The sequence below is a fragment of the Euwallacea fornicatus genome, chromosome 8 (genome assembly GCF_040115645.1).
Source record: "Euwallacea fornicatus isolate EFF26 chromosome 8, ASM4011564v1, whole genome shotgun sequence".
In the NCBI taxonomy this organism is placed as follows: domain Eukaryota; kingdom Metazoa; phylum Arthropoda; class Insecta; order Coleoptera; family Curculionidae; genus Euwallacea; species Euwallacea fornicatus.
Genome location: NC_089548.1, coordinates 3,016,611 through 3,039,220, shown reverse-complemented (window position 1 = coordinate 3,039,220; position 22,610 = coordinate 3,016,611). Strand labels below are relative to the sequence as shown.

The 22,610-nt window shown below is 35.7% G+C and overlaps 1 protein-coding gene across 3 annotated transcripts; it reads right to left on the bottom strand.

The window, feature by feature from the left end:
• Positions 1–672: 672 nt before the first annotated feature.
• LOC136340478 (transcription factor glial cells missing-like) lies at positions 673–8,516 on the bottom strand. Of its 3 annotated transcripts, XM_066284614.1 has the most exons (7): positions 8,324–8,516; positions 5,070–5,290; positions 3,406–3,567; positions 3,143–3,345; positions 2,809–3,059; positions 1,969–2,065; positions 673–1,909 (listed from the first exon to the last, which is right to left on the bottom strand). In XM_066284614.1, the coding sequence occupies exons 3-7, from the start codon at positions 3,540–3,542 to the stop codon at positions 939–941; spliced, it is 1,659 nt and encodes a 552-aa protein (XP_066140711.1). In that variant the 5' UTR covers positions 3,543–3,567; positions 5,070–5,290; positions 8,324–8,516; the 3' UTR covers positions 673–938. The 3 variants fall into 3 exon arrangements, with proteins under 3 accessions (XP_066140711.1, XP_066140709.1, XP_066140710.1); XM_066284612.1 differs by lacking the exon at positions 5,070–5,290; XM_066284613.1 differs by lacking the exon at positions 5,070–5,290 and having other exon boundaries at positions 3,155–3,345.
• Positions 8,517–22,610: the final 14,094 nt, after the last annotated feature.

The following is a 22,610-nucleotide window of genomic DNA, read 5'->3' as shown; positions in this document are numbered from 1 at the left end:
AATAGTTATAGTATGAGTGCAGCTTGAATATGTTTAAATATAACTTTAGGAAAATTGTTAATAGTTGTCTGTTTAAAAGACATGCAATTTTTGATTGGCACCAACTCGAACTCTTGCATAGAGAATTTCATTGAAGTAGTTTTTGCGGATATTATGTGGGTAAAAAAACGAGGTGAGGAAATGTAAGATCTGAGAAGAATATCAAGATCAATGTTACGGCTTTCTTTCCTTCAGTCGAAGAATATCTTTAAGAATTTGAAATTCTGGAGATCATTGTAGGTGCATCTGGAAGAAATTTTAATGCGCACTTGAGGGTTTAAGTGAAATCACTGTATTGCGTACAATTTGATAATTGCTTGAAGTACTGAACTTGCTATTTTAATTTAATTCAGTCAACTTTGATTGGTTGATAGTACTTTTTTATACATGCATCAGGATTTCGAAAATATATAAATAGTCTTAGAGGAAAGAGAAAGAAGAATTAAAAATAAACAATTAAGGCATTCGATGACATCTTAGAAATAAATATCGCCATTAGGTAAAAAAATGTTTATTTTTCCTTATCGATATGGGCTGTAAATTCTTGGAAGTTTTTGAAGGGCTCCCTATATTTTATCATGGGAAAGGATATAAGAAAAGACTATTGTCATTTTAAAAATGATTCATTTATGTAGAGAGTATAACTCGGAACTTTCTCATATGCTACATGTGAAAACAAGAAGATCATAGAAAGCATTTTAAGGCACTAAGTATATAATATTTTTACACATTCACAATGTTGTAAGAACAAAAATGTCTATGATTTTTCAGATTTTGTCTTATTCCTAATGAAATTATATTAAAATCACAATTAAAAGGTGGATATACGAAACAAAATTAAGAACTTCGGACGTGCTGTGGATTCTATACATATTTACAAATAGAGATCACAATAACAATTATTGGTTGGTAACACCATTAAAGTTTTGCCCGTTATAATCAACTAATCCGTCGTTAAAGCTCGAACTTGCGATTCTAAAATCCAAGTCATTCAATACGTTAGCATTCTCATGCCCCATTTTATTTTCATAGACATTCAGAAAGTTCGCATAGTCACTATATTGCCCTAAATCTATGAATTCTTGGTAGTTTGATTTCATTGTTTTTGGAGCGCCTTGACAATTCTGGAACGACTGATTAAAGTGGTCTACATTATAGAAGTACTGGGGTAATTTTGAGTTGGTAATACCAGGTTCAAGGTGCGAATTTTCCGACTTAAATTCACCGATTTCCATCAAACCGCTTTGGTCATAAACACTACTAGTAGAAGACTTTATGTGCGAGCCACTAGAGATACCGTAGTTCATCGAATCAATCTTACTGCTATTAGAATAAAACCCTTGATCTATAGGAACAACGGAGTTATTGTTAAGGACTTTAGGAACATCCGGACTTTGACTAACATTAAACCTACTATTAGAGCTAGTGTTAGAATCGTCGTTCAAAAAACCAACTCCACTTTGCGGCCAATATTCTTCAGTCTTCATTTCTCTATGTATAGTGCCACTACCCAAATCAAGTAAAGTCGGAGGTGACCGTGCTAAGTCGTTGCTGCCTGGTCTGACATCCGTCGCTCCCGAAACGTAGACATAGTCAGGTTTGATGGGTTGGTCTAGCTGAAAGATCTCTTCGGGTTGGAACAACTCGGCGGATATACCACTGAAGTCGTATGGGGGATTGTCTAAGGTGGTCATGTCGGAAGGGTATGTCTGAACATGGGCAGATTCTTGAGACCAGTAACTATCAGCGCTTTGAGATGATGGTGTTTGTTGGTACCCTTGAGGTGACGTTGGGAAGTGTTGATGGATTTGATGAGGCAGTGAGGGTTGGTAACTGCAAATGCACTCGAAAGGAGGGCAAGAGCAATATCCTGAAAATACATTTTTTATAAGTTGGGTTTCGATTATATGATAACTGTAAGGTTTTTACTTTTTTCGTCATTGGTAACTAGAGGTGCGCTATGATTTGGTCGTAGCAATTGGTTGATTTCCTTGCAAGGCCTTTTTGGTTCTCGTAGCGACATTAACTGAAGGAGAAAGAATCTTCTTTAGTAAAGTGCAATAATCTAAAGTAATGAGGATAAGTAACGGAGACAGAATTGGGCAAAGCAACCAAACCTATTTTAATGACCTGATTATTAATGTTCTCTTAACTTCAACATTGGGTTAATACGTAATAATGTCACTAAAAAATATGGATTTACAGGTTCTTCATGAAGTTTGGAATTTATGATATTTATAGCTTTCCACTATTTTAGCAGGTTTACGTACGCCTCTCTAATTTGTGTTATCCAGTAGCGCGCCGTAAGGATTTGTTATATATTTATTACACTCAAAAATGAAACGTGGAAATTATGCGTGTGAAATAAATGAGATGCACTCCAGGTTTATATGTATTAATTTAAAGCGATTACTAAACCTTTCGCTAATCTTAAACAATAGTTTTGTCCTTTGTCTAACTCAATATACTCTGCATATCTATCCTTCCGCATTCGATCCCTATCTCCCATTACTACAATACTCTTGATTTGAAAAATGGTAACTTAATCAGAATTCAAGACTTATCCGATTATTGCATCAATCGTATTGTTAGTTGTTGCCCCGCCTCAGGTCCTATCTCTGCCCGTTGTCGAGATATCGAGAAATATCTTTACTCTGTTATTACTTGAATACATATTGTAATTACGTTCTTTCTTTAGGCATTCGAGGGAGAGCTTCAACTGGATTAATATTTTATTGAAGTTGCGGTGTAATAATTTTTGTCGCCTACCTTATTTCCTAAAGCGGCTTCTTTGGCTAACAATACAGCTAAACCTCGGACACGTCTTCCGCTGCCTAGAGACCTTCGGGCCTCGCTGGTACTTTTAGCTTCTGGTCGTGGATGGTCGTGCATCCCCTTTGCCTGGAAAAAAATTGCGTGCTCCGTGTGTCGCCAGAAATGCGTCACTGGATAGCCGCAATGTCCTCTGCATGCCAAGATTTCTAGTCTGCCCGTGCATTGACGATTTGGACATGGCTTGCCTTTTAAAAAGAGAAAAATATCATTTTTTTGAATTTTTTTTAAATGATAGAGAGATTCAAGATTGGTAAGCCGCCGAACTTACCATTATCCTTACCTTGCTGTTTCTTTCTCGCTTTATCACAGATAGCGGGTCGTAAATGTACTTTGTCCCCATTAGACAGGGTGCATCTTAAGGAACAAACCAGCACCCCTAAGCAACTTTTTTTGAGAATATGGACATTGTGATTGTTGGTGTTTCGCATGGCCCAGCCAGAAGAGTGCCGTTTGGCTTCTTCATTGTCGGACCTGGCCAATGTTAAGATTTGGTTATGGAAGGAACAAAAATGTGAGAGTTTGAAACCTCACCGATAAACAAGCCGGCAATGACCGTCCGCCCATTCGGAAAAAGGGTCGAACTCGTGTATTCTCGGCACGGCACTGTCGTTGATGTCCCAGTCCCCGTGTCCTCCGCCGCTGGTCGAGTAGCTTGTCCGGCAAGACATGCCAGGGGAAAGGGAGGGAGTATGTCTGTGAAAAAGTGAATCTGAATTAAAAATATTTCAACATAAATAAAGTCAAAAACTGGTCCAATCTGTGATCATTTATTTACCTAAGAAGTGCGTAAAGTGGTAGTTCTGCGCACGAGGGTACCATTGCCCTCCCGCATGTGTTAAGTATAACATTTTTCATTCGTATGAGTTCACGTTCAATTGAAAGAATATTTAAAGAAAAAAAATGGTTTTAGTGAATCAATGAAAACAGCATTTTCAATTAAAGCCATTAAATGTTCTATTATATTGGACACCTTGTCATTTATGGTCATATCTTACCCGGTGATAAAAAAAAACGCAAAACTGTTTTACGAGTAGCGTGCAAGGTTGGCCTTGTTCTTGATCCTGTTTCTATGAAGATGATGTTGATCTTGCACAGCGTGCAAGATCAAAACAAATTACCATTTCAGCTATGTTTTGTTATAGGGATCACGTTCATTACGATATTACCAGCCTGGTCCAAATGCCCAGATATTATTTTATATTAGAAACATTCTGAAAAAAGGCAAAAACAAATGGACCCTTTCTTTCCACTCACTTTATGTTCAAAATTTTAAAGACTACTTAAAAGTCATTGTTGGGAAATCTAATCAGAAATACGGTTTGATAACAAAGTAGATCTGCGAACTATGTAGAACCAAAATATATTCCGATATCGTCTAGAAATCCTGAGACGTTCTTCAGGAATGTGTAGATATAAAAAGTCATTTCAGGATAGATACCGGGTTACAAGGGCGTTGAAAAAAACGAACGGGTCAAAGAATTGACCAGGTGGTGTTCCGATCAAGCTTGGACCATGAATGAGAACAAAAGTAAAATGGAAATTAAGGATGCCTTGCCTGAATGAAGACATCCAAGATTTCAATAGGTATTTTAGTAAGGAGCAGCCTCTTCTTTTGGGAGGAGTATTGTAGGAGGAATTTTCGTTTCTTGGATGAGATAAAATATTGTTTTTTATGCGGGCTATAGACTGTTTTGGGGGGCGGGCATCTATGCGAAGCGAAGAGAGGTGGATTGAGGAGGGACGAGGATTCTACAGCGCCTAGTCACAATGCTGGCTTTGCCCCTGCTTTACTACCATGGCCTTCACCAGTCTCTGCAGAATGTGCCAAAGAATCATCGGAGATAAACTAAACACCCTCCAGTTATCATTCTGTTTAATACTATAGGTAATATTAACTGTCAGACATCGTCACCCACGCGTTACGCTAGGATTCCCTTTTAGTTTATAGAAGAACCAGTGGTGTAGTTAAAAATATTTTCACATTCTTCGTTAACAACGAGGGTGCTGTAGAAAGTAAACAATCCGAAGAAAAAGAATACTAAATCATAACCCCAAATAGTTTTTCTTAATTTCGCATTTTGCCAATTAGGGGACAAATTCACTTTTGAAGCCACCAAGTCATATCTATTTACCTTACTAATAGGTAGAATATTCCAGGTGACAAAAAAATTCTGCAAGATCATGTAGTAGCTTACCCAGTCACAATGGTTGAGCAGCACTACAGTAGCAGGGGTTGAATTTAACCACCATAGTGTCAGTGATCGAATCTGACTACCACAGTGGCAGTGGACGAATTTGACACCACAATGGGCAAAATCGACGACAGTCGGTAACATTTATCTTTGATTTTCTTCGAGTTTCCATTTTCCTTTGACATGCTATTTTACTTTGGGGCAAGTCCCAAGTGGTAGTTTCTCTGAAAGAGTTTTAATCTTCATTTTCCTGCTCTCCAATTCATCATTCAAAAAATATTTTCCAAGTTAATGCAAATACATGATTATAGCGATCGACGATACCACAATGAAGAATCAAAACCTATCATAAGCTCTCAATGTAAAAAGTCAATCGTGCATAAAGAGAAAGACTAAAACGGTGAATAACAGATTGAAGAATGCCCGGGGCGTTATCGACATTAAACAATTGTAATTCATTAGAGTTGTCGCGGCTCGGGCTGTAATTATCTCAGTTGATTAATTGCTTTGGCCAGATAAGGATCGGGTTCTGAAAAATCCGGATGAAAGATAAGCTTGGCCACGGACACCGGCAAGGAGGTTATGCATAAATTATTAATTAATATGGGAAAAATGCTTTGGCGAATATTTAAAATTGATGCATGTATAGGTCGGCAATTTAGTTTTAAGTAAAAAGGAAAAAAGTATTTAGAAAAATTATTAACTACCCGCTTAATTGACTAAAGTTAAAAGCATTCCAGGAGCCAATAATAACTAAATTAAGTAATAAATCAGCCAACTGTAGTCTACTATAGATACAATTTATTGATAAAATGACGTGCAACATTGAAATATTAGACACACACATATATGGGGTGGCCCTATATTTTTCTTAGAGAGTTTTCCAAATTTTTAATAATTTTTGCCAATTTTGCTCATAGCTTTAACATTTTTTAATTTTTAGTTAAAATTTTCACGTGAGCACATCTATTTAGATTGTTGTCAGTGAATAGATTAAGTGATTACTAAAATCTACAGGAAGATATTTTCCACCTTGCCTAGCTTCTTTGTAACGCACCGGTAACTATTTCTTTCCGAAAAATCCAATTCTCTCTTTAATAAAAAAAAATCCATCCTTATAATTTTACTACATGTATTAATATATTAGATACAGATATACAGGGTGTTTATTAAATATACTGATGAACTTCCAGGGCATGTAGAACTCATAAAAACAAATATTTAGATCGAATAAAATTAGGACCAAAATCACTTCGTTTCTAAAATATAGAGTGTTTAATTTTCTATTTTTTAATATTTTTTAAATATTTTAAGGGGTGCACGAACATCAATGGTGTAGGTGGAAATATTCTGCCTACTCCAGAACATGCATATTTATCTCGCCATGGCGTATTCCTTATTCCATGTCTCTATCTTAATCCGTTTTTAAAATTAAAAAAAAAAAAAAATTACACTCTGTATTTTGGAAACGAACCGATTTCGGTCCTAATTTTTTTTTATCTAAATATTTATTTTTATGAGTTTTAGATCTCCTGAAATTTTGTCCCTGTACATTAGAGTTATTTGCACCAATATCAGGTAATACATACCATTTTTCTATTGACATTTTTATTTAACATTTTATTTCTACATATGGTGTTTCAGTGTTGGGTTGTGGGAACTTATAGTGAAAATTGCGTGTTCTACCCTATATTTTTACATATCATTCTAAATCAGTGATAGCTATGGAGTAAAATATGGAATAGAGAAAACTTTATAAAGTGAACATTGAATTCGATTTTTCGGAAAGAAATGGTCAGTGGTGCACCACAAGAATGTTAAGGTAGGTAAAAAGATATGGAAAGTATTATAGTACTGACTTGAAAATTTTTTCTCAAAAGCTGCAACCTACTTCCCAAAGCAGTGAAGTTAAATTTTCTTCGTAGACATAAATAAAAGTTTTAATGTAATCCGAACTACGGAAACGATATTTGCCATTTCTTTAGGGCTTTTTAAATTTTTATTCTTATTGTCCAAAACAAGGTATCCTATTCTTTGGATTGAGCACTGTTTGCCAAATACAAATTGAAGTTCCAAAAAAATCAGAAACTTTAGGTGCGATGAGGGTTAGGAGTATTACGACTAATAGGAAACCTCTGAAAACTACAAAAAACTAAACATAAACGATACGTTTTTGCATATCTCTATACAATTTTTAAAGGCATTTATATTTGCTTTTTTTACTTTTGAAATAGGATTAGCAATCTAAAATATCTTCCTAAATTAAGTTCAAAATACTAATTAAAAAGAAAAATTAAAAAAAGGGTCGGAACATAATGTGAAATAATGTTCTGAAGTCAAAAATGTTAAACAAGTACGGGGTAACTAATTTAAAAATATCAAATTAGGGACCTTTTCAGTCAAACCCGAAGTACCGATATAACAAAAGTTAAACAATAAAATTTGTGGTTTACGTGGCCACTCTGTACACGTATTCTTTTACAACACTAATTGGTCAGTTAAATAGACCTTTTTTGCATAGTTATTACGTCATAAATAAGTAAAGTCAATAATTATGTAACTAAATCCTGCCAGCCCTGGTAAATTTAAGTTAGAAAGTAATTTCCATGGTAACCAAGAATCTAATCGATGTTGTGCTTTTATTTTATAATTTTTAGTGTCTATAGAAATTATCGCTCCAAACTAAGTTACTGGGATTTTTCGGCATTAAATAAATTTAAATCTTCAATTATTCTTTCCTCGCTTAGTGTGTCTTAAATGATTCATTATAAAGTAAGTGTAATAACAGAGGGTATAAAATATTTTGGTATTACATAACATAAACCTTAACGAGGTAGTTAGAGAAGTCAATTTTAACAAATACCAGTTATACTCACTACCATAGTGCTACAAAGTACCATGGTACTACACTTTTAGCTCTGCTACTTTCGTACAACCTTTTCTCTCATTGATAAAACTGAGTGTTAAAAGTGAAAGATTAACGTGCGGCATGAACTTTATTCTTAAATAAATATTAAACTGTTTTTAGTTCAAATGAATCAATATGATCAATCCTGATGACATTGTTGTTGAGTAATTATTGACGCCGCTCGTATGTTTTTCATTAACAGAAACTGCCCGCTTTAGTTTAATTAACAAAAAAATAATGTACTGCTTAAGATTTCGTACGTATCAACGTAAACATGCAAACTTATCGAATTGCAGTATAAATTCGGAATATCAAAAGTCAAGTAAGAAAGAAACTCGTAAATACTTACAAAATTACCATATCTTCCTGTGGCTGAATAATGTAACACTGCTCCAACAATCTCAGTTTTTAACACACATATTCCGTCCAATTAAATCACTTCGATGCGACATACTTTTCCAAAGTTCTGCAACTTTTGACGAAACGCACGTAAGCTTTTAGTGAAAGCTCGCAGGCGCAGCCCTTGGCAACCGTCTCTTAACAAATTCTAAATCTAACTGCTTGTAAACTCTTCTAGCTCTGGTTCGCCGATGCTGAAACAATTGCTACTCGTCTATTTGCTCCGCCTCTTTTCCCTTTCTCCAGTACTTCTAACGGTGTGTCAGCCAATAGGGGCTGCGGCTGATCGTGGATACACCCCCGCGATTTTCAGGTGTTAGATAAGCGAACGTCGCAAGTTAAGGTGATTGGTGTGAGGCCCTGAAAATTTCGGCGATTCAGGGGCGGGTGTGTGTTTGTTATTGGGTCGGTTTATCGATTCGGTTATTGTCAGATGGAGCGCGGTTGATTTATTGTTTGGCGTTGGTTTTACAGGAGCCACTATTTTATTCAGCCGTGGTAAATAATTTAATCACCCTTAGTGCTTAATTTGTAGGTTGGTGTATTTAAGTTTAGCTACAGCTATGGTTTGCTAGGAAAGTGGCGCCGCTATATAACGGCCGCTATAGAATTTTACCCGTGTATTTTGTCCGCGTGTTTTAGGTAGAGGTGAGCAATATCTATGGTAAAATGGAGTGAATTAATGGGAAAAAGATGTACATATTAGCTGTAATAATCGATTTTGTAGATCTTGTGGTTTCGAAGATCTCCATATATTCCCATTAATTTCCAGAACCCTGGCTGCTTTGTACGCTTGTATTTTTTACGAAATTATTCGCAAAATTAAAGAAAATCTCTGGATAGTAAGGAAAGTCTCTGTATGTCTTAGGAATCGTTCGTCATAGAATATTTGAAAAATAAAATAAAACGAATCAACCATGTAGAATCGATTTACGATATTTTCTTGTTTATAAAGTCGTTTAAAAAGGGGGCAACTGAAAAGAAAATGCTGAAAGCTTAGAACTTTTGAAAATCTTTTTATTTTGCCATAAAAGTATTCGAATATTTCGTGTAGCAAGATTCAATAGCGTTCAAAATTGAACAAATTGTCTTAGAACAAAAGCGACATTATGTCGTATTAAATTTTCTTTAGATTGCGGGAGCGATTTTGGAACACTCGGGAATCTATTGGTCGAAACAAATAATAACATTAAGCTGTTTCATTAAAAACACATTTAGTTAGTTAATTTATCGCCACAATTTTTTAGACCACCCTATATAACGTTTACTATTTTTAAAAATCAGTCCAAGTCGACATGACTTCGCTTCTGTTTTAAATCAATATCTGCATTAGCTTGTCGAATCCTGCGTGAAGAGTAGGTAACCCAGTTTAACAGCATATTATTCTATTCCGGTTTTAAACTGCTTTAGCGATATTGTTTCGGATGTATACGGATTTTGGATTGAATTATTCCTATCCTCTATAGCTTGGAAGTTCTAAGAAGTTCGATCTTCTAATTACGGCTAAAAGTTCTCAAAACTCTCCGTTTCACTTTCAGAGTTGCCATAACAGGAATATTTTCGGAAGTTTGCGTCCATTTCCCTTGTGTTTATTTTTTCATAAGTTCTTTCTTTTTCTTTGTGTTTCCCTTATTTGCTTTATCGGACGCTAAAAAAGGTGATACTGACACGTTTTTGACTTTTTTGGTACTTGTTCTTCTGCTTTGGCGCTAATCGTATTCATTCCAGGAGGTTCGTGAAACTTGTTAAGTTTTAAATTATTTCCTTTGATAATGAAGAGGAATTCGCTTTAATACGGGTGGATGGGAAACAGTTCTTTTGTGTGGCTCTGAGTAGTACAAAGTAACTCACTGAGTAGCAGAAATAGCAGTGCAGTACCAAATATCAATTTTTTAAGAAATTACTATTATGTCTATCGTATTATTTTTGGCGTTAAGGTCTTCATTAAAGAGATAATTTACTAATAATTAAAATGATGTTTTTGGGTCAGGCCAACTTGTAGTGATTATTCCTCCACATTGCTGAGTTTATGCATCTGTTTCTTTCTTCATTTTTATAGTTATATTTTGCATCTACGAAAAGGCGGTAAATGCATTATATATTTAATTATAAAAGAATGTATAACAACACTAGCGGCCCGTTTTAATCGTTACTCTTATAATGCTCATTTTTTCTCTAAAATCTCTCTGACCTTTTTGTATTAACATCGCAAGCAATGAAAACTTTGAGATCAAAGGGTTTTTGATCACAACGTAAAGCTTTTTTCTGTGGTACCTATTTATTTTTATTGTTTTAATTGAGCAATATTTTTCAATATGAAAATCGGTATTCAGAAGTAACAGTGAACGTTCACTCACACTTTTGTGACCCCTAGTTCAACTCAGAATAATAAAGAAATTATACAATTCAATAATATACGGGGGGGTTATTTAAGTACATGGTCAAACTTCAAGGGGTGATTTTTTTGGGAGATTCTCAGACGAAAAGTTTATACAAACAAAGTCCAGCAATGTTTTGTTTTCACTACACAGTGTATCTTTTTTTATCGGAAGAAAGAGGAGCAATGTAGTTCAAACACAATGGGGCCTCATTTTACTTTAGCATAGGAGTACGTCAATTTCTGCTTGCAACTTATGGAGAAAACTGGATCGCGCGCGCGGGTTTACAATCAAGGCCGCCCAGGTCACCGGATTTAAATCCGTTAGATTTTTTCTTTTAGAGGCATATAAAGTCTTTCGTTTATAGAACTTCGGTCAACAGGAGAGAATTAATCCAACGAATAAGAGATTCATGTAATCAGATAAGATATACGTCGGGAATATTTCAACGTGTTCGGCAATTGATGTTAAGGCGATCTAATGCTTGCATTGAAGTTGAAAGAGAACATTTTCAGCAGCTATTGTAAGTTTCGTGTTACTCATTGTTGAATGTTTTTTGCTAAAAGAAAATGCGAATCATTTGTTTAATTGTAGTCTTAAGGAAGTGTTTTTCGTGTTCAATTTTTGCGAAATTTCCGGCGTTGTCCTTGTGTATGCCATTAGCAAAAGGTGACAAACAGTTTCTAGCTTAAACGATATCTTTGTATTACATTAAAAGCTGTCACTAAGTTTCAACGTCATACTAGTTTGCGCTTTCTTGTTATTTAGGATTTTTTTATATGTAACGATAAAAAAAAGTTTGACCCTGTATCTCGAAAACAAAGGATTAGCGGAGGTATGTTTATATAAATTTTTCGCCTTAGAATTACATAAAGAATGACCTTTTGAAGCTTGGTCATGTACTTAAATAACGCCCCGTATTAGGTCATTCAGTGAGAATAAATATCCTCTAATAAGTCAGTGAGGATTAAATTTAAAGCTAATATCACTAGAAGATTAGTGTGAGTGAATAAGGTTGGGGGTGTTCAAGGAAGTAACTTTTTCAACCTTAGGCAGTAAGTTTGCTTAAGTAGCGTAGTTTAGTTTAGCAGTAAATTTAAGGTTTAACGAATTCTCACCGAACTCTTTCATTTAGGCAAAGAAATAACATATAATGGTACTGGTCCGGTTTAAATACACTCAAGAAGAGGCCACGGACCCTTTAGATTCACGCTGCAGCACAAATCAATCGAGAGGTTATTAAGTCTTAAAATTCTTACACTACATGTAACTGACTAATAGAGTTATAAGAATGTAAGTAATTCTTTAGCAACTCCAGTAATTCGAAGGAATAAATTAAATTACACACACAATGGCATATCTTTCATGCATACATGTCCGATATAGATGTGAAAAAAAGCTCTATGCAGCGAAGAGGAGTATTTTTTGCGTGGTTAACTATATTAAGACACGAAAAAGGTTTAAGATCGTTACCAGCTTAAATTTAGCAATCAGTCCACTGCTATTAAGTGAAATCGAATTCATATTCAATTAATTCCGTTCGAGATTGGAAACATGAATGAAATATTTGCACTGACAATGTCCAGATAAAAATTGATTGCGCGTAGAATTTATAATTAGTCGTTTTTAAGTACCGCGTCGTACTTGAAGAATGCAGTACGCCTTTTCACCCGAGGGACCGGTTTGGTAATTTTGTTTATCCGGACTTCACGCTAATATGGGCCTTTACCCATCAAACGAAATAATTCAGATATTTTCGGAGATAATGACAAAATCGTCAGTTAATTTAGTTCCGTTTCTTCGTATTAAGATTTTCTTCGCTTCTCAGGTAAATCACCAACGCAGGAGTTTCAGAATCTTTAGAAAAGCTCTTGATGTGAAATCTTCAGAGAAGCTCCTGATTGATTTTCATTAAACATCCCAATGTCACATCTTTTCAATTAGAAGTCGGAGTAACTTCATATTAGATAAAACATACGTATTTATTATTCTGATTTTTCACCATGTCTATGGCTTTGAGGGACACTTTCATAACGCTTTCCAACCTTTCGAGAGTGCGGAGACTCTCTGTGTGATACATACAGGATGAATATATTTAAGAAAATTGAAGTTCTGCATGGTGGCTCCCTGGATATAAGAAATAAATCTGAAACATCCATGTAATTATGCACGGTACATCTATTAGAGTGCTGTAGCCCTAAAACGGAATTTCTGAACTCTCCGGTAATTTCCGGAAATATCCGCTTATTGAGGAAATTCAGTCTCAAAGAAGGAAACGACTGAGGATGGTCCGAAAGTGTGTCTGGTGTTCTACGTAAGAAAACTAAAGATTTTCGGAAAACATTTATTAAAGGAAAAAATGTTTGAGAAGAATCAACTCGATGATGTGTGTTTTGCCCATTTATGATTATTTGCTATATTTATGTTACTATATACACGCATTAGGTATATTTGGGAAAATGTCTATTTTGCAATTTTATTAATTATTTCATATCCACTATATCTACTTTTTTGCAAACGTGAAAAATTATGAATCAAAATTAAAACGTCTAGCAAGGACTGTTGGAAGTGCCAGTAAAATCTAATCTAATGTTGAAGAAAATCGAGCTACTATACAACCCAATATCGTAACCTGCTTTAACTTTTCCTAAGGTAAACAGCAGCAATGGACTAACCAGATGGTAACACATAGCCCCTAATAAGACTGTTTGTCCAAGGAACACGGCTTTTCAAATCTCCGAATTGGGAGAGGCAGTATGTTTGAACCGTTCTCTTGTCCGCTCGGCTTAAATCTCCCATAGATTATTTGGATGGGTTCCTTCTAGACGAAAATCTACATAAAATACATCTCCAAATCAAAATTTTGAAATCCATAAACCCACAATAACACGGTACTCCTGTACGTAACTTCATGAAATATGTGTATATGATATATACTTCCCAGATTTTTCAATCACCCTATAATTCTACTCTACGTTATACCTATGCGGTGTTTAATCTTTATATGCTGAAAGAGCACACAGCATGTGATAGGTGAGCATTTTCTGTGATTTAATTTTTTCAAGTGTAGCACCTTAATATGTACCGGAAAACTTCCGCATCACGCATACCACATACTTCTTTACTCGTACCACTACGCGTAACAGTATTTGGATTAGGTAGTATCATACCCTGGGTACACTTAGATTTATTTTATGGTTATTTGCATAGAGATTTACTAGGTTGCATGAAAAATAATATACGCGAACCATATACAACATCAGGCAAATGCTCTAAAATTCCATGCTGCATTTTAATTAGTAAGTTGTAAGCCGACATATACATTTCCATGTTTTTAAAAATTGATTAATTAACCAAATTAAAAACTGAAAGAATCAAATTAGAGTAGAAACACTGAGAAACTGTAGAAATACTAATTTGATGTAAGAATTTGGAGGAAGTTCCCGTTACGTTTTAGGAGGTCTAGAATGGTGAAAAAAGGACATTGTTATCTTGCCCATCCTTGTCCTTTGGGGCACGTGGACGGCAATAGTTAAAACGATATCCCATTAGCATTTATGCAGGTAGGCACCGCATCGTGACACCCAACTCGTGAGGGGCTCGTGCTCTTCGGCGTCGTCTTCTTCAGCGGTCATCAAGTGTACCACCAGGCACCAGGTAAATAACCCACGGCCGCGTTGCCTCCGGTTTGGCGGGCGCGTCTTCTTCGTGTCGGTGAGACACCTGGAGGAATAGTAGTACAGAATTTTTTTTTTAGCGAATCCGTTTTAATGTACCAGTTTTTAAGATTGAGTAAAAAAATAACGAAAAAAATCGATTTTACCACTCGTATATGTTGTTCCAATTCATTAAAAATCGGAAGGTGCCATGGAAATCAATTGTCTTGCCCTTGCATAAATAACGGACAGTGATCGCGGTCGGATTTAACGTATAATTGGTTGTAAATTACTTCATTAATACGTCAAACTCGACTGCTGTCACTGTGTCCGGTCTATAGAGGGACAAAATGAAACAATCTATTTTCAGGGCAAAGTCCGATTTTTTATGCACCAAGGTGCAAGTTTACAAAGCGAGAAGCAGAGCGGCCAGTTGGCAATGGATGGATGCTATATTACATTCTCAGTGTTGTCTGTCCTTTTTGGAAAATCAGACAGTAATCCACGGCGGCTTAACCGGAAGAAGTGATGCCACTCTGACATCCTCATCACAAGGATACTAGCACATGACCGTCTTCCGTTAAAAATGTTTGATGAGTTTTAGTGAAGTTTCCGTTTTGGTGTCGGTTTGTGTATTTCGTCAATGTTGGGAAATACCAGAAGAGTATGAACTGGTGCAAAAAAGAGTATGATCAATCAGGCGAGTTTTTCGACTTGCCGAACAGGTAAATCGCGAAAAAAACAATGCGACCACAGAAGATTGTGGTTATAGAACGCATTAATATCACTCAAAATAGGTGATTAAATATTTCCTTTATAACTGAAGAATGTCACTTTAATTAATAAGGAAAAAGCCGTTAGGGTGACTAAGAGAACAAAACATAAAAAGCAAAATAAATCTCCCGTTTAACTGTGAATTTCCCCAAAAGAAAAAAAAAACACTTTGCATTGCACTAAACGTAATTATGGTTTTACGTTTTAATTGCGTTGACATATATGATGATTCCTGAATGTAAAGGTGTGCAATTCCTGAATGTAGTTTCGAGTTTTTCGAACGTTCTTCTTTGCTAGATTTAATTAGATCATGCGGTTTGCTTACCGATAATGAATGTTCTCATTAATATCAAATAATGGCACTTTATCTCTGACAAAAAGCTTATAAACACGTGAAAACCTGTGTGCAGCCTTAAGGAGCTATTTACTTAGTTATTATTAATTAGTTCATTATTTTCTTTCAAACGTATTAAAGGCACTTACACGGAAAAAGGCGCAGGATGTGATATGTTACTTCTTCAAAGGATATAATTTGCTGTTGGCAACTTGCTGGTAACTGGATCCCATTAATTGGATATTAAATGTGTCTAAACTGAGTAAATATTGGAACAATATTATTCAGTCTGCAAACGATGTTGAAGTTGACTTTACAAAATGCTTCAATTTCTGCTACAATGTAACTCTGATGCAGTTTGCGCCTGTTAATTGGTTGCGATTTTACCAGAAAGCTCTACGTGTTAAGTTACGAATACGAAGTACACCCGGTGACGTAAACCGAATGCAGAGGGTGTCTCAAATTCGGTGGTTTACGTGCCTACAACCAATTTTTATTATACAGAGTTTTTGAAATTGGGTTTAAGGAACAAGGCCTTAAGTGCCTCGCAAACAAAACTATGAATCCAACTGAAGAAACAGTATTCTAAAATGTTTAAAGGGTTGCGAATAGAAGTTTATTTTTTAATTTTTTAGTGCTCATTATTCACCTGCAAAGTGCGAAAAGTTATAGTTTACTGCACTCGATTGTCGATTGCACTCTTCATGCGGTCATCAAGAGCTGCAGTTCGAGTTTGGTGCTTATTTTGAATTATCCAAAACTTTTTACTACGTATAAACAGGGTATACATATAAGCCATAGAACATCGCCGGGAAAATGCGTCGATCTCAAAGGAGACTAGGTTCAGAAATAACGTAATAATTTCCAACAATTTTCTTCTTTTAAGTGTCAGGTCGGATGCTTCTGGAACTATTCCCGTATCACTGTTAGTCCTGTACACCGTAAAGCCATCAAACACACGTAAGTAAATAAGAGTGTTTATGATTCATGTATGCGACATTTTCAAGGAACGTAACCCTGGCGTTAAACAAAAAACTTGTGTATTCATCATCAATTAAAAATCAAATAATTGTGGTAATAGTCATCATAACTTTAAATTGAAAAACTGTTCCATAAACAAGCAGCAACTTTAATGGAAAATATCAACCTGTACCAAGTCAAGATTACTAAGCTTAACATGAAGTTGGTGATAACAAGTACCGCTGTTAAATTAATCCGAACTTGATATTGAAGGACACAATAAATTTGCAGGCAGTTCTGTAATATTTATGCCAGGCAGTAGCTAGTTGTATCGATAATATATGTTTTAATTCCAATTAAGGGTTTGCACTCTCCGAAGATCGATTCAGCTTGGGCATCCTGTCAGGTGCCTCTTGTAGATTTTATATTATTACCCAGTCTAATTACAAAGCTTTTAACCCTAAGAAGGCAGCTAATTATGAATTTGCTCTCCTTATTCCTTTTGCATGTTTGTTTGGTTGCACTATCGCGCAGTGTCGTAGTTAAATGAAATTTACTTAACTAGCCATAAGCATCAGTTTATTATCAGTTGGTGTCCAGTTTACGAGTTTACAGAACAAAGTTTAATAAATTTTAATATACTTTACCATAACTGTCCATAAATACGCGACGATAGAAAAATGCCCAGAAATTCGAATTTAGCAACACAGGCCCTAACAGAATTTTCCATATCATTGGTTTTCTATCCTAAGATGCGAAATTCCTGTTTTTACGATGTACTTAACTCGTGAAGAGTGGTACTCTGGAGGGTTGAGTTTCGGAACGTTGGAAAGTATGCGTCGTAACACGAGATTACGATTCACATTAGCATAACTTCGATAGTCGACCCATGAAAAAGGATAATTGATTTCCGTAATATGTTGTCATAAGTAATACAAAAAATTGCCGTACTCTACATGAAGTTTAGTGACCATAAACGATGTAGGAAGAACTGACCTCAATAGAGCTATTTAAAACTTATGTTAGAAGATGATACTGGAGATGCGGGATAGAATTAAGAGAGAAATAGTTGCGAATCTACCAATTTCTGAACTACAAATCCAATTAGTGAAATATTCGCACGAAGTTGGTGGAGGTGGTCGAAATCATCAAAGAACGTGGTCTTCATTTAAAAGTAAATAGAATTAAAAATTATCCATCCAAAGCATTCGTCGTAACACTCTCAGAAATCACACTATCACATCATCATCACACTATCACATTGTTACAGTCGCATTATCACGACATAATTTTCAAGATTGTAAGTGGTTTTACCCTTTAATTCAATGCTAACAATTGTATAACTATCGAATATACAGGGAACTACGATTTTTCAAAAGCGACAGACACTTAATAAACAACTAGAATCGATTGTTTGTTTATCAATAACATTTCAAAACATAATTCATTACAAATCGGCCTAAATTCCGTTTCCTTATTGCGCATTTATAGAAAATTTCAGTTGAAGTAATCCATTTTTATGTTCCAAAAACGAAAAAGTAATTTTGATATTCAATTTTTCATTTAGGTAAATGGCAAAAACTATTAGCGTTAATAAAACGTTCTATTCGACGGCATTATCAACCAATCAGTGTGTTAATACGGTTAATTGAATGACTCACTGGAATGGAGGGTTTTAAATTCACCCTTGCATTGCAGAGCACACGTGCTACTAGCTGATAATAATAATTATTTCGAATGAGCCTTTTGATGAGCACTAGACTGTGTTACTTTTCCATTTTAAAAATATATACATATACGTTTTTGAGAGTGTGTGTTGCAGTCCTTTAGACTTAAAGGAAAACCGTTGTGTTTGATTTTTACACTATAGCTTCGTAGACATTTAAATCTAAAGTGCTTCATAAAACCAATATGACTAGCTGCAACTGTAATTGAGCTTTTTTTCATTAAAATGAACGATGTAAATAATAGTCCTTAAATAAGCCAAAATTAATGATAGGCATAATGACTTTAATATTTAAATATTCAACAATTACAAAAAAATGCAAGTCATAACCACTAAGTGGACCGTTAGCCTAGGGGAAAAGCGAATTCATTGGCCTTATGAACTCCCTTTTTACATTTTCGATCACTATTCCAAGCAGAATTGCGTTGGGCATATATACAGGATGCTTCGTTTAGGTGTACCCACTGTTATTGTGTCCGAAACCCACATGCAATATGCCGTAAACCACATTGCCAAATTGTTTTGGAATTTGGAGTTTTTATGAGAAATATTAAATTCCACCCGATTGAAAAATGTTCGATATAGTATATTGTAAGGTTTAATACAGTTTTCTTACTTACTTTCTACAACATCAGCTGATTATTATTTAAAAGTGAGATTTGGTTTTTAAGACATCGATATGAACTCACTTTTTTTTTTATACAGATCCAGCATTGATATTTCATACTCCGAAAGGGATTTTACTCCCTGAAAGATCGTTTGTGCTATTTTTTTTAGTTCACCTCTAGTTCTCCCGATAAGACTCCTATGGATTTGTCTATTTTCAGGATTTGAGAACTATCAGAAACTAAATTTTTAAAGTATTTAAGACAGTGCATATACTATTATGACCAATTTTAACGTTTCAATACATTTTTACAAATTCTTGCAATTACAATTCGGGACACCCTATACATATGGCGTTGTGGTTCATTTCTCTTTTGATGTACATAACCAATGCCGTCACTCTGTATAATATGTGTTGCCACAACCAAGTCTAGTCAATAGCATTTGCTTCGCATTATTTTATTTCTCGATATAAAGGGATGTCTGCTCTCTAGAGAAGGATCGGGTATCCCTTTATTATATCTCATTGATAACCACACGTCCGCATCATTCAATACCCACTTTCACGGATCTAAACCCTCTGCGATGGGATATCTGATTTTTCTTGTGTAACAATAAATTATTGCGCACAGACGATGGTTTTTTGATGGGCGAGAACTTTAAAATATATTAAACCTACGTATCTCTTAATGAAGACATTACCTCCTCATCTCCGGCCTAAATTGATAAAAAGTATAAACGATCTGATGATTACCGGCAATAAGGCCGATCCAAAACAGCTCGTGAACTGATGAAAATGAGTGATCCAATAAATATGATCCAATTTGCACGAGAGTAAAACTACTTAAACATGCCATGTTCGAGAAACATAAAACTCAATTTGGTCGACGATTCTTCGGATTTATGGCCTTAATTTCATATTTCACATGCACTGCGTAACTCGTTTATTAAGTGTGAAGTGGAAAATCACGAAGAACAAAATAACATCTTCAAAGTCTTACACGGACTCCCACCCTACAAGATGAAAATTGGCAGTTAATCTCCTTCAAGAGGAAATGATCTGAAATCAAACCATAGCGCTTCCAATTAATGCATCTATCTCTATCAGATAAGGTTAAACGTAAATGGGAACTTGCGTTTTGACATTTGCTTGAGCAGACTTAGTTACTGCTCCAAATGGCAGTGCGATTGGTGAATTTCAGGCAGTTAGTTACCAATTTTTCTACGTTTTCATCTGATTTTCAATAACGCTCCACCTCACCTCTACTCAAAACAATATTTCGGAGGAAATTTAATAGAAGTGTCTGACCCAAACACGATAGTGCATATTGGCTCGATGGCCCATTTACGCCAAATGATCTTGTGACATGAATGAAATAATCGAGAGGTGATTGATATTCCAACATTGAATTACATGATTTTATAGAGAAAAGGGGCCGTCTGCTTGCAAAATTTATTTTCATGTGGGAATAGAAAAGCGTCAAAGAAGACTCTTGTAGAGCGTTTTCATATTTTGGGGACACCGTACACTAACTAGTCCAGTATTGTTTGGAAAATGTCTTCATTTTCGAGCTTTTTGTTTGAAAATTGCCATAGAAGACTGCAAGGAGATTAACTGTGTCCACTTAAACGAATCAAGAGTGTTCGGTTGGTCTTGATCCCTCGAACGGGGTAAGTCTAGAAGAAGCTTTGTACAGGGTCTGCACGGAAGAATGTACACCTTAAATTTTTTATTTCAAACAACAACAATTTTGAAACAAAATAATTTCATCAAAACTTAGAAAAATGTGTCTCGTACAAAATCTGCATAGATGAAAAAAATTACAGTGAGGACAGACACACGTAAAATGGAGAGAGAACGAATCAAAATTACAGGGGCTATCGGTCTGCAAATAAAAAGCGAATGCTGTATACAAACTATTAATTTAGGTATTATTGGCAATAAGAAGGCAAATAAGATTTAAGTGCGGAGAAGTTTAATTTACATTCGAGCCGTCTTTACCACTTCAAAGCACCCAACATAAAGAATAAAATTTTAATAAGCTCCACTAGTAATTTAAAGTAAGTGGAGAAGTGGCGAATAAAAATTACCAGGCATCACGATTTAATTTAACATCTTGAGAGATGATAGGTCATCAACGAATATGCTTAAATCTTTAATTGTGTGTAATCATTTTGATTTGCGTTATATCTTAATACCTCTATCTGACAGGACAGAAATGTTAATTCGATATAAATTTAAATTTCCTCGTAAACCCATTTTCATTTTCGCCCAAAACGGCTGCCTGATCTAAAAGGGAGAAACACTATCCAACGAAAGAGCTACAAAATTTACTCCAACTTCAAGATAGGTGTGTACATAAGAAGCGTGCAAACAAGAAGATCAAAGGGCATTTTGTGAACTTAAAACTCGAGGAAAGGCAACGAACAAAATAAAGGAATCAAAGGTTGAAGTTGCTCCCTTGAATCCGCATCTGTTCGATTCTCATGTTTGTTGATTGGCACATCTTTGTCGGTTCCTCTCTTATTTTCCTTGCTTGCGAAATACTGAGCCATTTAATTTCTGCGCCCAATCCTTGCACTCGGAGTTTTGAACCAGAAAAGTCACACGCTCTAACCCACCACCACCCTCTGAACAGTGAAAGTTACATATTTTTGAATGAGCCCCAATCAACTTTACAATCGCAGATCTCCTTCGCAATCATGGTGGCATCGAGTGGCCATTTCCATATTTTAATTGTCAACTGTTATAAATATATCATTATGCCCACTCCATAATACCAGAAGTTCACACGCTCCTCTCCCGATCGTCGATTGTTCACTCTGGCTTCCTAATAGATGTATAAAAAACGTTAATAAGGAATCGAGACAGGGGTGCATTCGGGGATGTTTTGGATTTCACTGGTTTCTTTGCGATTTTAAAATCTTCAATTTTGGTCACCAGTCGACTGTCAAAATTGTCGAAGTGCTGTCAAAGTGCGGGAGACGTTGAAGCTGTCAATTGCAAGAGTCGCACTGTGTAGCGCGGCGAATAGGGCGAACGTGTTAAGTGTCGAGTCCGGCGCTGGTCTCATCTATTCAAGTGACACTGGTATTTTTTTACGTTTGACATGCAGGGGTGTTGGTTACATTGTTACATAATAAGGGGAACCTCTTAGGAAGAATTACGCGCATTAGGCCGTTCTGATTTGGCAACGTTGTGACAAAAGGATGATTTATTTGACATTAATTTTGAAGGCGTATGTTTTTTTGGGTATCAATAAATTTGGGGCGTGAAAGCGGTGACTTTTTACGTTACACAATGGAACTATGGGAATAAATATTTGGTTTCGAGGCTGAAGATGGGGTTATTTTTTCCTTCGTTGGTAAAATGGTACCAGAACCAGCGAACATAGCTTGCGTTATCTGCGATAATAGGAAGGCGCCAGGTGTAGCTTAAGTCCGGTTCAAAAACATTAGCGAATGTTGTAGAATATTATTAGATCCAATTAAAGTTCACGAGCTGTCGTAAAATGCATAACCGTAACTAAAACAACATAAAGCGCGATACTATGGCGGCGCCCGAGTTTGGTACCGTTCATCTTGGGTTTGGTCTTCATAAATTCTAAATTGTTTGAATCCCGCTTTATTTTAAAGCTCGATACGGAAGCGGTAGTCAACTTGCTGGAAGGTCACTACAAGGTTTCACTGGAAGTTTCGTTCACCTGAATATTCATGAATTACCACTGTGTATTGCTTTGTGCACTGTATATCAGATTTCGTCTTTTATTAAGCGAAGAATCCACGTGAAGCTGATGAATGTG